The sequence below is a fragment of the Neofelis nebulosa genome, chromosome 14 (assembly GCF_028018385.1).
Source record: "Neofelis nebulosa isolate mNeoNeb1 chromosome 14, mNeoNeb1.pri, whole genome shotgun sequence".
Taxonomy (NCBI): Eukaryota; Metazoa; Chordata; class Mammalia; order Carnivora; family Felidae; genus Neofelis; species Neofelis nebulosa.
The window spans coordinates 34890179-34906478 of NC_080795.1; the positions used below are offsets into that span (position 1 = coordinate 34890179).

General features: G+C 33.4%; 1 protein-coding gene across 3 annotated transcripts in view; it reads left to right on the forward strand.

The window, feature by feature from the left end:
• The window catches only part of CNBD1 (cyclic nucleotide binding domain containing 1), a 458767-nt gene that overhangs the window by 230475 nt on the left and 211992 nt on the right, over nucleotides 1–16300 (forward strand). For all 3 annotated transcript variants that reach the window (XR_009253278.1, XM_058698491.1, XM_058698492.1), the window contains exon 6: nucleotides 10546–10736. Coding sequence is in view for 2 of the 3 variants with exons in the window: in XM_058698491.1 (XP_058554474.1) it covers nucleotides 10546–10736 (191 nt within the window). In the remaining variant the exon portion in view is untranslated. The remainder of the gene's footprint in view (nucleotides 1–10545; nucleotides 10737–16300) is intronic.

Below are 16300 nucleotides of genomic sequence, written 5' to 3' on the forward strand. Positions count from 1 at the left end.
TAGGACTGTCCCTTTCTTATGTTTGAAGACTGAAATTCAGCCTTACTAGTTCAACTCTAGTGAAGGGTTAAACCAGGGCCTTTGAATCTGAAGCCAACCTTTTGTTTTCTTTTGCCTTTTCCTGCCTCTTCAAGCAAAAATAAAACATGAAATAAAATAAAATAAAATAAAATAAAATAAAATAAAAACATAAAAGAAAAGAAAAGAAAAGAATTCGTTAGGTAATTAAATTCCTGCACATCTACAATATCAAGAAACAGTGTTTTTAAATGCATATCATCAAAAAGTTCATGGAGCAATATGTAGCATTAACTGATACACTTCTTTTATGCATAATCTAGAATGTCTTTGCTCACATAATGGATCATAAAAAGCAATGTTGCTTTTATGATCCTTTCTAGTGTGAGAAGAGCTCTGCATGGTGATGCTCTTATCTACCAACAGAAGAATGGTTCTTGATGTGATATGTCCTTTTCATGACACCTGGATTTAGTGTTTAATGTAAATTTCATCTTTTAAATGTTCAGAGTACAGTGTGACACTTTGTAAAAGTGACACTAATAAGAGGGTTAAGATGGTTTTTTAGTGGTAAAGGAAAATATATAGAACTGTTTATTTTAAAACAAGATAGAACATTGAAAAATGTGATCTTAGGGAAGATAATGGTGTTTAGTTATCATAAGTCAGAAGTTAGAACATGTAAAATAATAAAAGTTATTTAAATGATGTATTGGCCCCAAATTTTGTATTTTGTAGAGGAAATTAGTCAAATCATCAGTTTTGTATCCACAAAGTTTTTCCCACGAACTTAAAAATTTACTAAAATTTACACATTTAGTATTAAAATGTGGTATAGCTTAATATTAGGAATCACAGTGAAATTTTCCAAAAAAAATATTTTGAGTCCCTATGTACAAACTTCATGATATTTAATTATTATTAGAAATAATGGCTTTGGGTAAGCCATTATTTCTAAAGCTCAACTTATTATTTATATGGATGTTTTTTTCAAGATTAACTGGCTTTTATTAACAACCATGAACCAAAACTTCATCTTGTTATCCAGGGGTATATCTTAATCCAGAAAATAGTGGAGAATCCACCTGAAAGTTATATTTCTTAAGAGTAGATATTTTTTTTTAAATCTTTACTGAGATTTTTTTCTTTGTTTTAATAGACCAGAAAGCTTTTGATAACTACTTTATGTAATTTGAGGTCAGGAAAAACACATTTTTTTGTGTGTTGTAGGTGCTTCTGTTTATTTTTAGAGGTAAAAATATTCTTAATTTACCACCTGCAAACTTCTAGGCATAGATACTATAACACTTTCTTCAGGCATGACTTAACCTCAAATTCTTCAGCTTTCTAAAGCTATTTTTTCTTCTCACCTCACCCAACAAGAGTTGACTCTAACACACTTATGTTCATAATCTGAAATATGGCCTAACCTTCAGTGCTTGGACAAAATAACCACTCAATAAATATTTGAGAAGTTAATATATGCAATAATCAGTAGTGCAGGTAATTTCCAACCAATACAATCTTGAATACACAGTACTGATTCACAATAATTTTTGTTCATTGATAGTCTGAAAATAGATGTCACTCACTCATTCTTTCAGATAAAGTAACATTTACCTTTGGATTATACCAGTGAATCCTATAGTCATATACCCAGATGCCATCCTTTTGATCTTCCCATATAGAAGTGATTTTTAAATCCTTAGAAATAGTCTGTTATACCCTGGTACAAGATATTTTAAATAATGTGTTTTATGAAAAATATAGATGTGTTTGCACTACATTGCTTGCTTTTTTGAGAACTCTTGGGAGAAATATATTCAGTGGTATTGAGACTTCCAGTCAAGTCATTAAAAAAAATCTCTTGTGGTTGCTAAATCAGATAACTGATTATATTAAAAATTTTTTAAAGTAAGGAAAATGGAAAAAAATGCTCCATTATCTCCTTGCAAATTTATAGGTTTTTAAAGAGTTTGTTTTGTAATTTAATTTATTCCTGCCTCTATCTGTTTTTTTCTTACTTATTCATTCTATTTCTTCACTGATTTTTAAAACAATAATGTATACATTTTTATAAGCTAACTTATAATTCCTTTTAGATAACAAGGTAGAGTCTAAATAATTGAATGAAATATTTTACTGAAAAAAATCAGAGGCTTTGGTGTTAACATACATGTTAGAGATATGAACAAGCAATTTGAAATATGGAATTTTCTTAGTCCTTTTTTTTGTGAGAACTAAGTAAAAATATTAAGAAATAATAAGTTTTAAGGTTATTAAAAACAATCACCAATAATTTATAAACATAAATTCTCCTTTTATGAAATCTCTACAAATATTTGACTGGAATGTCAGTATTGATACTATTCCAATGGAGGGTCTTTGCCCAAAATAAAATGAAATAAATTTCTTTTCACCCCTTCTAGTTAGCTCTATATTTATTTGAGTTTTTTTTTAATCTTAAACTAAATATCCAGTTTTACTTATAGATCATCTTCCATAAGTTATAGCAATATTTAAAAAAAAGGTTATGAGACATGTGCTTGAAATAACTTCTCCTGGCACCTTATGGGTGGAAAAATTGCTCCAAAGAGAAAAATTTCATGTCCAAAGATACCTTAATATAGTAAAAGTTGTGAAAAGGTTATTCATTGCCTTTGTTATATTATCTCTGGGACCACTTAGAACTTATAATGAGGATACCATGAATTAAACCACCTGGCTTAAACTTCACATAACTTTCTGAAATTTTCCTAAACTCCCATCTAATGGGCTGAGAAAAAAAGAGGCAATCAAGGACAGTTATTTTATTTCCCAAACGCAGAATTCTAAGGGAAAAAAAATGAGTTAGTCCCCAAAGGTTTTATTAGATGCTTTGGAGAGAAATATAATAAGGACCATTAACTAAGCTTTCACTCATTCAAGTATTTGCTAAATGTCTAAAATAATCTAGGCAATGTGCTATGGGCTGGAGGGACACAAAAAAATGTCAGAGATCCTTCTCCAAAAGGCTAGAATCTATTGGTGATATGGAACATGCAGAGTGTCATGACAGAAATTCTGTGAAGAAAGATCACAGAGGAGGGGCATTAATCAGGAAAACCTTCCCTGGTATGTAGATAACACTTAAACTCAATTTTATAGGCCAAGTAAGAATTAGCCAGGTGACAACATGACTTTATTCATCCAATTATACCTCTTTGAAACATGTAAATCCCTTTAGAATGGTTGATTTTAGTTGAACCAGTGAGGGGGAGATACTTAGCCCTGAAATCGCAAACATGTTTGCTTTAATCAAACTTTATATGTGGCATTCAAACTTTTGAAAAGTCGCTACAAAATGAGTAAACTTTCCCTTATTAGTATTCTCAATTCCTTTTGAATGCCTTTTGTTCACCTAATTCAAGTGTGGTTAAAAGATATTTTTAAATATGAGGTCCTCCACTAGGAAATTTTTTCAAGTCCTTATAAAAATTCTTTTTTGCCTTTTCATGTCATGAAGTTTGACTAGATAAATAATTTTAGGAAACTTATTCTTTTTTTTAAGGATTAAAAATTTTTATTTATTTTTGAGAGATAAAGAGTACATGAGAGTGAGTGGGGGTGAGGGGTCAGAGAGAGAGGGAGAGAGAGAATCCCAATCAGGCTCTGTACTTGGGGCTTAATCTCACAAACCATGAGATGGTGACCTGAGCTGAAATCAACTCAGACTGTCACCCAAGCGCCCCTGAAATTGATTCTTAACCAACTTGATTTTATTGAATTCTTTTACTTTTGCAAAGTCTGAGAATCAAGATTTAATGCCATTTTAATCTATATTGTTTTAATTCTTACAGTCAAATTTTTCTTAGATGCTTGGAGTATTCTGTGTTTTTCAAAAATTTATATAAAATAATTTTGTGTACTTAGAAAATTTGAATAAGAAACCTATCTTATATGTTCCTTCTCATTGCTTAGGAATTTCAAATGCTTATATTTATCTTACATTATTAATAAATATATTTTTGTCACAATTCATAAGTTTAACACCACTTTGTGATTTATTTATTTTTTTGTTAAAAAAATTTTAATGTTTCTTTATTTTTGAGAGAAACAGAAACAGAGACAGAGTGTGAGTAGGGGAGGGGCAGAGAGAGAAGGAGACAGAATCTGAAGCAGGTACCAGGTTCTAAGCCATCAGCAAGAGCCTGTGGGGCTCAAGCCCATGAAACCATTGAGATCATGACCTGAGCCAAAGTCAGATGCTCAACCGACTGAGCCACCCAAGTACCCCACCACTTTGTGATTTTTAATTAATATTTCGATTGTTCTTTGAAAGCTTAACTCTATTGTAATTTTTTTCTCTAAACCTTTTTTATTGTGTTCACATCATTTTCTGTATATTAGAGGATCAATTTCAGATGTTACATGAATTCTGAGAATTTCCTGTTAATTGTGTTATAGTCCATACTTTTTTGATTCGTTTTTAATTCAATTTATGTTATTTTTTGTTTGAGGATTTTCTTTTTCTCCCAAAATTTTTGTATGAAGAAGTCACCCCAAAGTTTATCTGACTCTGCATATATTTCTGAAAGTTCTTTTAAATTCTTTTATTTTTAATCTTTAACAAACTAATTTTGGTAGATTAATAAATAAGGAAAAGTAAAATTAGTTACATTAATTTCAGGAAATAATTGAGGCTCAACTTCTTACTTAACTTTGTAACAAAGCAGTAAATAGTTTAATCCTGAGATTTTTTATAAAATCAATGAAAGTAACTTCTGTGTATATGTCTCTATATATTTCCTATAATTATATTTTTATATATACACATATGCATACATTTTATTTAATATGTGTACTTATACACAATATCATACTGCATAACTATATATAATATACTGCATACATGCACAATACTCCTATATATGTAAATGTATGTGTTTTTGTGGGTTTGTATGTGTTGTGTGTATCCTTCAGATGTTGGAATATATTTGAAAACCTACAGAAGTTAAAATGATTTGTGATTTTTAAGAATTTACTTAATGAATCTGAGCCTTAATTTCTTCATCTGAAAAATGTACTATGATGTATGACATTTGGATTATTAAAAAAATTTGTTAAAGCCCCTAGCATAGGCATGGCAAATATTTGATGCTCAATATGTGATACTTGCTCTTCGTGACAAGTTTAGTGTGTTTGGATAACAGAAAGAGCTATGTTTCTAGATTTTGGAACTCTAGATAGAAAGATTGTTTTTTAACAAGCCCTTTTTTTTGGAATAGCCAGTCAACCCACTATTAAGATCTAAGAATATTAACCATATGGAGAAAATCTAAGGACAGGTATAGTTGCAATCCTAATCAAGCACTATTATTTTGCTCAATAATTAACAGTGTCCTTTTCCATGATCTCTATTTAAATTACTCTCCATTTTCTTGTGAACAATTAGTTATAATATTAGTATACTACCAAATCTCTTTCTAGATTTGTTTATGTTATATAGTGTTTATACCATAAATATGTACTTATAGGTATACATATATTGACTTTTATTTGTTAACATTTTAAACTAGTATATATTACTTTAAAATGTGCTTTTTTTACTTAAAATGAAACACGACATCTGTGTAGGTCACACATGTAGTCTTACTTTACCACAATTGAAACCATAGTTCTATAAAACATATACTGAGACAAAGAGAGAGAGAAGGGCAGCAGGCAGGGAGAAGGTGCTGATGCTGACTTATGCAGGTTGGCATAGTATTTGTTGTGTTTAAATACTGACTCTACCACTACTGGCTCTTTGAGGTAGGGCTGGATTTTTGGTAGCTCAGTGACTTCTGTTTCCACAGTTGTGATATTGGAGCAATCCTAATACCTGACTCATAGGATTGCTAAGAGGATAAAAAGCATTAATATATGTAATACGTTCAGAACAGTGGACAAAGAAAGTAATAAAAAATGTTTATCATCTTGTAATTGCACATTTTTTCCTACAGTTTTCCCCCACTCTACATCTGCATAATATCCATTCTATTAACATACCATAGAATGACATTTCACTTCTAAACACATCAGTGTTTACCTGGAATTCAATATTTCTTTCCAGTCCTTTATTTTTTTAAGGTAAAATTTACATATATTTATGTGTATATATATATATATATATATACACATGTGTGTATATATATATATATATATATATATATATATATATATATATATACATACATCAAGTGTATCACTTGATGAGTTTTGACAATTACTCTAATCCAAACCTCTATCAAGATATAGAACTTTACCATTCCCTCAGAAAGTTCTTCCCACATTTCTTGCCAATCTCTGGCCCACCCACCAGAGGCAACTGCTCTTTTCTGTCTTTCTTACCTACCTTCCTTCCTTCCTCCCTCCCTCCCTCCCTTCCTTCCTCCCTCCCTCCCTTTCTTCCTTCCTTCCTTTCTTTCTTTTTCTTTCTTTCCGTATAAATCTATCTTGTGTGAAAATTTTAGAACTCTAACAAAATCAAATGATATGTACTCTTTATGAAAGCCTTCTTTCAATCAACATAATATTTTTGAGATTCATTCATGTCACATGAATCAATTGTTCATTCATTTTTATGGCTGAGTAGTATTCCATTGCATGTATATACCAGAGATTTTTTTTATATATTTTCTTCTGGTTGGATACCTAAGCTGTTTCCAGCTTTTAGTTCTTTTATCCATTATGCTAATGTTGCTAGTAACATTCTTGTACAAGTCCTTTTTTGGACATCTACTTTTGTTTCCTCTGAGTAAACACGTAGAGCTGTATTACTGAAACACAGGTTAGATGTATGTTTCATTGCATTAGAAACTGCCAGACATTTTTACAAAGCAATTGTACAACTTTACACTCCCACCAACAATGTATGAGAATTCCATTTACTTCAATCCATGTCAATATTTGATTTTTTCAGTCTTTAATTTAAATTATTCTGATTTCTCTGTCTCTCTCTGTCTCTTACTCCACCCCTCATCTTTCTCTCTTTCTCTGTTTCTTTTTTTAATATAAATTTCCTAAAGTATGTTTGAATGCTGGCATTTTCTCTTTTTAAAAAATGTTTATTTATTTATTTTTGAGAGAGAGAACATGTAAGCAGGGGAGAAAGACAGATAGAAGGAGACAGAGAATCTGAAGCCGGCTCTGAGCTGTCAGTGCAGAGCCCAAAGTGGGGCTTGAACTCAGGAGCCATGAGATCATGACCTGAGCTGAAGTCACATGCTTAACTGACTGAGCCACCCAGGCACCTCTCTCTCACTGTTTCAAAATAAATGCACTTATAAAAATTCTGGTTTTAATAAGTATTGGAGATTCTTATTTTTTCCTTGTACTTTTTCTGTATTTTTTTAATTTTGGAAAAAATATTTTTAGCAGTAAATTGAACAATTATTTTATGAAGTTTAAACAGCTAAAAAACACTTGTCAATGTCAGGAAAATAATTATAGTACTTGTAGCTTGGGAAAATATTTCCAAGAATTTAATTACATAAAGATACAAAATATACTGTATCCCAAACCAATTGTAGTAAAGATAATTTTTCTGAGAACTGTTTTAGATGAATGGAGAAATGATTCAAGTGATTATGAAGAAACTAAGGACATAGATTTAAATTTTTTTTTTTAAAGTTTATTTATTTTTGAGACAGAGAGAGACAGAGCATGAACGGGGGAGGGTCAGAGAGAGAGAGGGAGACACAGAATCGGAAGCAGGCTCCAGGCTCTGAGCCATCAGCCCAGAGCCCGACGCAGGGCTGGAACCCACAGACCGCGAGATGGTGACCTGAGCCGAAGTCGGACGCTTAACCGACTGAGCCACCCAGGTGCCCCAGGACATAGATTTATGTAACATGTTTAAATAAAATAGTTTATGAACTTTATATTAAGTGAAGTATTTCCAAATTAATATTGTTTAATATGAGATTTTAAGTATTATTCACTAATTCAAATATTATAATTAAGTCTTTTTCATCTGTATCTCTAAAAGTTTATTAATTCATGTTGGCCAAAAATTTTTTAAATAATCTTCTCATTGGTAAAATTTAGTTATTTATATCAGTTTTGAAATTTATAGTTTATTTAAACTCAATCAATGGTAACTGCCACATAAAAATTTATTATGTACAATACAGAAAATTTTGACACATGTAGATAAATCGATTTGGCATGACAGGGTTTGAACTGGAAGTTGAAGAACATATGACTCTCCCAGATTCAGAATGAATGCAACACTAGGATCAAATCTTAGGCTCTCCCCTTGCCTCCTAGACCAGCACTTGATACATTTGTAGTACTTTATTTGGAAAGAAGGAATCATCAATATATAATGAATCATTTAAAATGGTATCTACCTATTACTACTAATAAAAGCATGGTATCTATGTAAAAAATAGTCCTCTCTTTGCCATTTCAAATGCAACTGTCATCTTTATATATAAGTGGAGTTAGCATCTTCCAGAATAGAGTAATTTGACTTATTCTTTTGGTGAGTATAATTTGAGGACTGATGAAATCTTTTCTGACTAAAATATTTTCCATGAATCTCAAAGTCTACTCCCCCTCTAGTTTAACTCCTTAAGGGGCTCCTTAATATTACAGATATTTAAAAAATGTAATTGTGAAAACTAATGCTTTGTAAGTAGAGATTAATTGTTCAAATTCACTGTCACTGGGCCAAAGCCTGAAGGAAAAGGAAGGTTTTCTTCAGAGAAACAGAAGAGTTACATTCATCAGTAAAACAAACATATTTTATGGTTAGAGTTAAGTGAAAGTATAATATTCACAGAAACTGTTTTCAGCTTTGAGTAATAGAGAACTAAAGAACACTAGTTTACAAAAGTTTAGGATTTATTTAGGTTACATAATGCGAAGTCACAAGACGTATTTAAAGGTGAATTTCCTGAGATTCTCCTTGTCTTTTCCTTTTAGTTGCAAGATGCTTCTCCAGCTCCAACATCATAACTTTGTTCTAGGTATCCAGGAAGAAAGAGTAGCATGAACGTTTGGAAAGCAAAAATTCTCCGAGTGTTTTATTAATTAGAATCATGTCACAGGGCGATGCATATAAGAATATCTGCAAAACGTAATTTTTGAACGCGTATGTAGCACTCAATAAAATTGTGGTTTGATGGTAAAGAAAAAGGAGCATATTAATATTGCGTAGGCAATTAGCAGCCTTTGGAACAAAATTATTTCATAAAATGTACCTCTTTCTACAATTTTTATTCTATGCTAAGAATTGCCAGTTAAGTCTATACAAAAACAAAATACAAATGTATTTATTGGAAAACAGCTTTACCCAACTGCCTTTCCCCCTGTGTAACTGATCAAAATCATTACCACTCTTACAACATTTTATTATCTTTCCCTTTACAGTGTACTTTCTACAATGTAGTTCCATACAGCTCACCTGATAGCTATTTAAAAGCAATGTGTCTGCAATGCTTTCACCACATGGATTAGATGTTTAGTGACAAGTGATATTGTGCTATCCAGAAAGACATCTATTTTAAGCTCAAGTATTCAGGCAAAACAACCCTTGCTTTAAAGAAGACTGAAAATCACTATTCTGTCATCATTGTATACAGATGGTAATCAAGAAAGCCCCACTAATAAAGCACTTATTTAGAAAACAGAAAAGGCAAGCAGTTGGCATCTCTTAGACATTAAAAAAATTGCCCCTAAAAATCAATTTGTAAAGTTTCAATTTGTAGCAAAATAATAAGAAAAATTTAAGAAAAATCTCTTTTCACAGCACTTGAATAATTTGCTCCAATCCTAAAAAGTAATGTAAACATTTGGAAAATGACATCATCTGGTTCCCAGGTCCTGTTTCTTCAAAAGGTCAGGTTTCAGAAGAACTAGAATGGATTTAAGTTGTATCCAAAATGCTCACAACTGAATAAACCAACCAAACTTACACAGGAACATAGTTAAACTTTAGAAACTGGAATTAGAGGAGCGATTGTGGAGAGTTAAATTGTGAAGTATGAGAAATACTGGAAAAAACTCTTCCTCCTATTAATGATCTGCATCTCCAAGCTAGCTTCTATGAACAATCATCATCATGTCCAAAGAAAAGACAAAAATTAATAATAGATATATATTCTTACTTATATAAAATAGGCAAAATGGCATTTTTGAGGAGGAGGTAACATTTTAAAGAGTTCAAGGAGTTTTCTGATCCTATTTTTCTCAAAATGTCTTAAATCCATTAACTGTAATATGCTTTCAAGCTTCTTTTTCCAGAATCTATCAGTTCTATGAGGATTGATATTTGTAATTGTCAGAAAAAAATTCTCCAGATGTGGAAACATGTCTTTGCTATTCTTTTTTATTTGAGTAAATTATTTGTGAATATCTAAGTGCTATGTTAGAGTCCTCATTGAATAGAAGAAATCTACTAAAAGCAATGCAAGTGTAATATGATGTGGTCATGTCTATATCAAAAAACCTGGGAAATAAAGTCAACAGTATATCTTTTTTGGTTTTGTTTTGTTTCAGTGGTTGGAAATGATGGATTTTATATAATACTAAAAGGTTCAGCTCGACCTCAAACAAAGGCATATAAAGATCTGATTGACGAAAATGAGTCAGCATCCTCTTTCATACCTCAGAGTTTCCAAGGATTTGTTTCCAACGAAGACTTCAAAAACATACTTGCTGAGATGCACACACCTTCATGTGATCCAATGGTAAGAAATGAATATTTCCTTTTTCCATAAGCAACCAAAGTATCATTATTGTAAAATTTGATCTCTGATATGTAAAACTAGATATCTTGAGTGAGTTCTTAAGTATTAAATATAAAAAAAATATTTTAAAAATCTTTATATCTTTTAAAAATGAAAATTATCCTGGGGCACCTGGGTGGCTCAGTTGGTTGAGTGTCCGACTCTTGGTTTTGGCTCAGGTCATGATCCCAGGGTCATGGGATCCGGCTCAGCATGGAGCCTGCTTGAACTTCTCTCTCTTGCTTTGCCCACCACTCCCTGCCCTGCTTGTGCTCTCTCTACGTATATCTAAAATTAAAAAAAAAAAAAAAGAAAATTAAACTATTAATATTGAACTTGAAATTTGTTTAAGAAATTTTAATGAGGGATGCCTTCAACAACATACCACCCACTGGCAGGGATTATATAGTATATTTGTTAACCAGGACAACTAGGATGGCCAATGTGATTGGATCACTGAATGAGGAAGAGGGTGGTTTGAGATAAGGGAGGGGGAACAGGTAATTTGAGGAGAAGAATACAGAAGACAAATCATGAAAGGTCTTTTTAATCAAGTTAAGAATGTGTGCTTATCCTATTTATCTTAAGAGCAACTCTAAAGTCAAGGTGATTCCATTACAAGGTCTTGCTTGAAGAAAATCCTGTGTTTATATGTATTATCAAGACTATCAGCTAGCCAAAAAATTAAAGTTCAGTATTTTTTGGATCTCTGGATACTCTCTGTGGGTGTCAAATGTAGTTTGACTAGAATTGTAGCTTAAAAAAAAGCCAGTTTTAGATTTGGAATAGTCAAGATGATTAGGATAGAAAAAACAAAACAAAACAAAACGATGAAACCAATTAAAGCCAAATTATTCAGCACTATGGATTGAAGTCAAGAAAACCTAGGACATTCTCAGGTTCAAGAAGAATGAGGATGGATAAAACTATGAAAGAAAGATGAAGATAAAAAATGAGACAAGAATATAAAAGTATATTGTTGCTGATCACACAGGAACAGGTAATGTTTCTGATCTTTCCTTTTTTTTAATCTTTATTTACTTTTGGGAGGGGGTGGTGGGGAGGGACAGAGAGAGAGGGAGACACAGGATCCAAAGCAGATTCCAGGCTCTGAGCTGTCAACACAGAGCCTGATGTGGGGCTCGGACCCATGAACTGTGAGATCATGACATGAGATGAAGTTGACATTTAACTGACTGAGCCACCCAGGTGACCCTGATCTTTCTTGATAGAGATGAAAAAGAATACATTTATCACTCAATGGCCACATACCAGGTACCTGATGCTATTTCATTATACTTGAGGGAAAAAATACCATACTTGACACAGTAGCTATAAGTAGAGCTACTTCTTTGTCCACTTTAATGTAGTCAACTCTACTCTTCCAGGACATATTTGTTTGTTCATTTGGTGAGGGCAAAACTCATGAATAAATGGGAATGTGATGGGACCACCACTTCTGAATTCTGCATTAGGTCTGTGAAAGTAGTACTAATCTGTCATTCTGCTTGGGATGAAGTGTGTTTTTCTCCAGTTTAGTTGAGTTGTCATTAAAAAGTAAAAATGGTGTGTATTTAAGGTGTATATCTCAAATGTAAATAAGGTAAAATTATCACCACAATCAAGCTAATTATCATATTCATCATCTCACATAGTTATATTTTTGTGGTGAGAGCACTTAATATCTACCCTCTTATTAAATTTCAGGCATACAGTACAGTATTGCTAACTTTAGTCCCCTGCTGTACATTATATCTCTAGGATTTACTCATCTTGCATAACTGAAACTGTGTAGTCTTTGAGCAATGTCTTCATTTCCTCTACCCCGCAGTCCCTAATAACCAACATTTTATTCTTTGCTTTTGTGAGTTTGACTATTTTATTTACTTTTTATTTTTTTAAATGTTTATTTATTTTTGAATGTGGGAGAGAGAGAGAGAGAGAGAGAGAGAGAGAGAGAGAGAGAGAGAGAGAGAACATGAGTGGGGGAGTAGCAGATAGAGAGGGAAACACAGAATCCAAAGCAGGCTCCAGGCTGTGAGCTGTCAGCACAGAGCCTAATGCAGGGCTCAAATTCATGAACAGTAAAATCATGACCTTAGCCAAAGTCAGATGCTTAACCTATTGAGCAACCCAGGCGACCGAGTTTGAATATTTTAGATTACACATGTAAGTGAGATCATAAAATATTTGTTTATCTATGTCTGGCTTATTTCATTAACATGGTGTCCTTCAGGTTCATCCATGTTGTAACAATTGACACTTTCTTTAGCCATTCATCCGTGGATAGACATTAAATTGTTTCCATATCTTGGCTATTGTGAATAATGATGCAATGAGCATGGGAATGCAGATATTTCTTTGAGAGAGTGTCATTTCTTTAGTTGTCTACACAGAAATGAGATTAATGGATTGTATGGTAGTTCTATTTTAAACTTTTTGGGGAAACTCTATATTGTGTTCAGTAATGGTTGTACTAATTTACATTTCTATAGTATACAAAGATTCTCTTTCCTCCACATCTTTCCCAACACTTACCTTTGTCTTTTTGATGATAGCCATTTTAACAAGTGTGAAATGATAACTCATTGTGGTCTAAATTTGCATTTTCCTGATAATTAGTGATATTGAACACTTTTTCCTATATCTGTTGGCCATTTATTCTTAACATATGAAATTTATTGTCAAATTGGTTTCCATACAACACCCAGTGCTCATCCCAAAAGATGCCCTCTTCAATGCCCATCACATACCCTCCCCTCCCGCCCACCCCCCCATCAACCCTCAGTTTGTTCTCAGTTTTTAACAGTCTCTTATGCTTTGGCTCTCTCCCACTCTACCTCTTTTTTTTTTCTGCCCCTCCCCCATGGATTTCTGTTAAGTTTCTCAGGATCCACATAAGAGTGAAAACATATGGTACCTGTCTTTCTCTGTATGGCTTATTTCACATAGCATCACACTCTCCAGTTCCATCCACGTTGCTACAAATGGCCATATTTCATTCTTTCTCATTGCCACGTAGTACTCCATTGTGTATATAAACCACAATTTCTTTATCCATTCATCAGTTGATGGACATTTAGGCTTTTTACACAATTTGGCTATTGTTGAAAGTGCTGCTATAAACATTGGGGTACAAGTGCCCCTATGCATCAGTACTCCTGTATCCCTTGGGTAAATTCCTAGCAGTACTATTACTGGGTCATAGGGTAGATCTATTTTTAATTTTTTGAGGAACCTCCACACTGTTTTCCAGAGTGGCTGCACCAGTTTGCATTCCCACCAACAGTGCAAGAGGGTTCCCGTTTCTCCACATCTTCGCCAGCATCTATAGTCTCCTGATTTGTTCATTTTGGCCACACTGACTGGTGTGAGGTGATATCTGAGTGTGGTTTTGATTTGTATTTCCCTGATGAGGAGCGACGTTGAGCATCTTTTCATGTGCCTGTTGGCCATCTAGATGTCTTCTTTAGAGAAGTGTCTATTCATGTTTTCTTCCCATTTCTTCACTGGATTATTTGTTTTTCGGGTGTGGAGTTTGGTGAGCTCTTTATAGATTTTGGATACTAGCCCTTTGTCCAATATGTCATTTGCAAATATCTTTTCCCATTTCGTTGGTTGCCTTTTAGTTTTGTTGATTGTTTCCTTTGCTGTGCAGAAGCTTTTTATCTTCATGAGGTCCCAATAGTTCATTTTTGCTTTTATTTCCCTTGCCTTTGGGGATGTGTCCAGTAAGAAATTGCTGCGGCTAAGGTCAGAGAGGTCTTTTCCTGCTTTCTCCTCTAGGGTTTTGATGGTTTCCTGTCTCACATTCAGGTCCTTTATCCATTTTGAGTTTATTTTTGTGAACGGTGTAAGAAAGTGGTCTAGTTTCATTTCTCTGCATGTTGCTGTCCAGTTCTCCCAGCACCATTTGTTAAATAGACTGTCTTTTTTCCATTGGATATTCTTTCCTGCTGTGTCAAAGATGAGTTGGCCATACTTTTGTGGGTCTAGTTCTGGGGTTTCTATTCTATTCCATTGGTCTATGTGTCTGTTTTTGTGCCAATACCATGCTGTCTTGATGATGACAGCTTTGTAGTAGAGGCTAAAGTCTGGGATTGTGATGCCTCCTGCTTTGGTCTTCTTCTTCAAAATTACTTTGGCTATTCGGGGCCTTTTGTGGTTCCATGTGAATTTTAGGATTGCTTGTTCTAGCTTCGAGAAGAATGCTGGTGCCATTTTGATTGGGATTGCATTGAATGTGTAGATAGCTTAGGGTAGTATTGACATTTTGACAATATTTATTCTTCCCACCCATGAGCACAGAATGTTTTTCCATTTCTTTGTTTCTTCTTCAATTTCCTTCATTAGCTTTCTATAGTTTTCAGCATCAGATCTTTTACATCTTTGGTTAGATTTATCCCTAGGTATTTTATGCTTCTTGGTACAATTGTGAATGGGATCCGTTTCTTTATTTGTCTTTCTGTTGCTTCATTATTAGTGTATAAGAATGCAACTGATTTCTGTACATTGATTTTGTATCCTGCAACTTTGCTGAATTCATGTATCAGTTCTAGCAGACTTTTGGTGGAGTCTGTTGGATTTTCCATGTATAATATCATGTCATCTGCAAAAAGTGAAAGCTTAACTTCATCTTTGCCAATTTTGATGCCTTTGATTTCCTTTTTTTGTCTGACTGCTGATGCTAGAACTTCCAAAACTATGTTAAACAACAGCGGTGAGAGTGGACATCCCTGTCGTGTTCCTGATCTCAGGGGGAAAGCTCTCAGTTTTTCCCCATTGAGGATGATGTTAGCTGTGGGCTTTTCATAAATGGCTTTTATGATGTTTAACTATGTTCCTTCTATCCCGACTTTCTCAAAGGTTTTTATTAAGAAAGGATGCTGAATTTTGTCAAATGCTTTTTCTGCATCGACTGACAGGATCATATGGTTCTTATCTTTTCTTTCATTAATGTGATGTATCACGTTGATTGATTTGCGAATGTTGAACCAGCCCTGTATCCCAGGAATGAATCCCACTTGATCATGGTGAATAATTCTTTTTATAAGCTGTTGAATTGGATTTCTTAGTATCTTATTGAGAATTTTTGCATTCATATTCATCAGGGATATTGGCCTATAGTTCTCTTTTTTTACTGGGTCTCTGTCTGGTTTAGGAATCAAACTAATACTGGCTTCATAGAATGAGTCTGGAAGTTTTCCTTCCCTTTCTATTTTTTGGAATAGCTTGAGAAGGATAGGTATTATCTCTGCTTTAAACGTCTGGTAGAATTCCCCCGGGAAGCCATCTGGTCCTGGACTCTTATTTGTTGGGAGATTTTTGATGACTGATTCAATTTCTTCGCTGGTTGTGGGTCTGTTCAAGCTTTCTATTTCCTCCTGATTGAGTTTTGGAAGTGTGTGGGTGTTTAGGAATTTGTCCATTTCTTCCAGGTTGTCCAGTTTGTTGGCATATAATTTTTCATAGTATTCCCTGATAATTGCTTGTATTTCTGAGGGATTGGTTGTAATAATTCCATT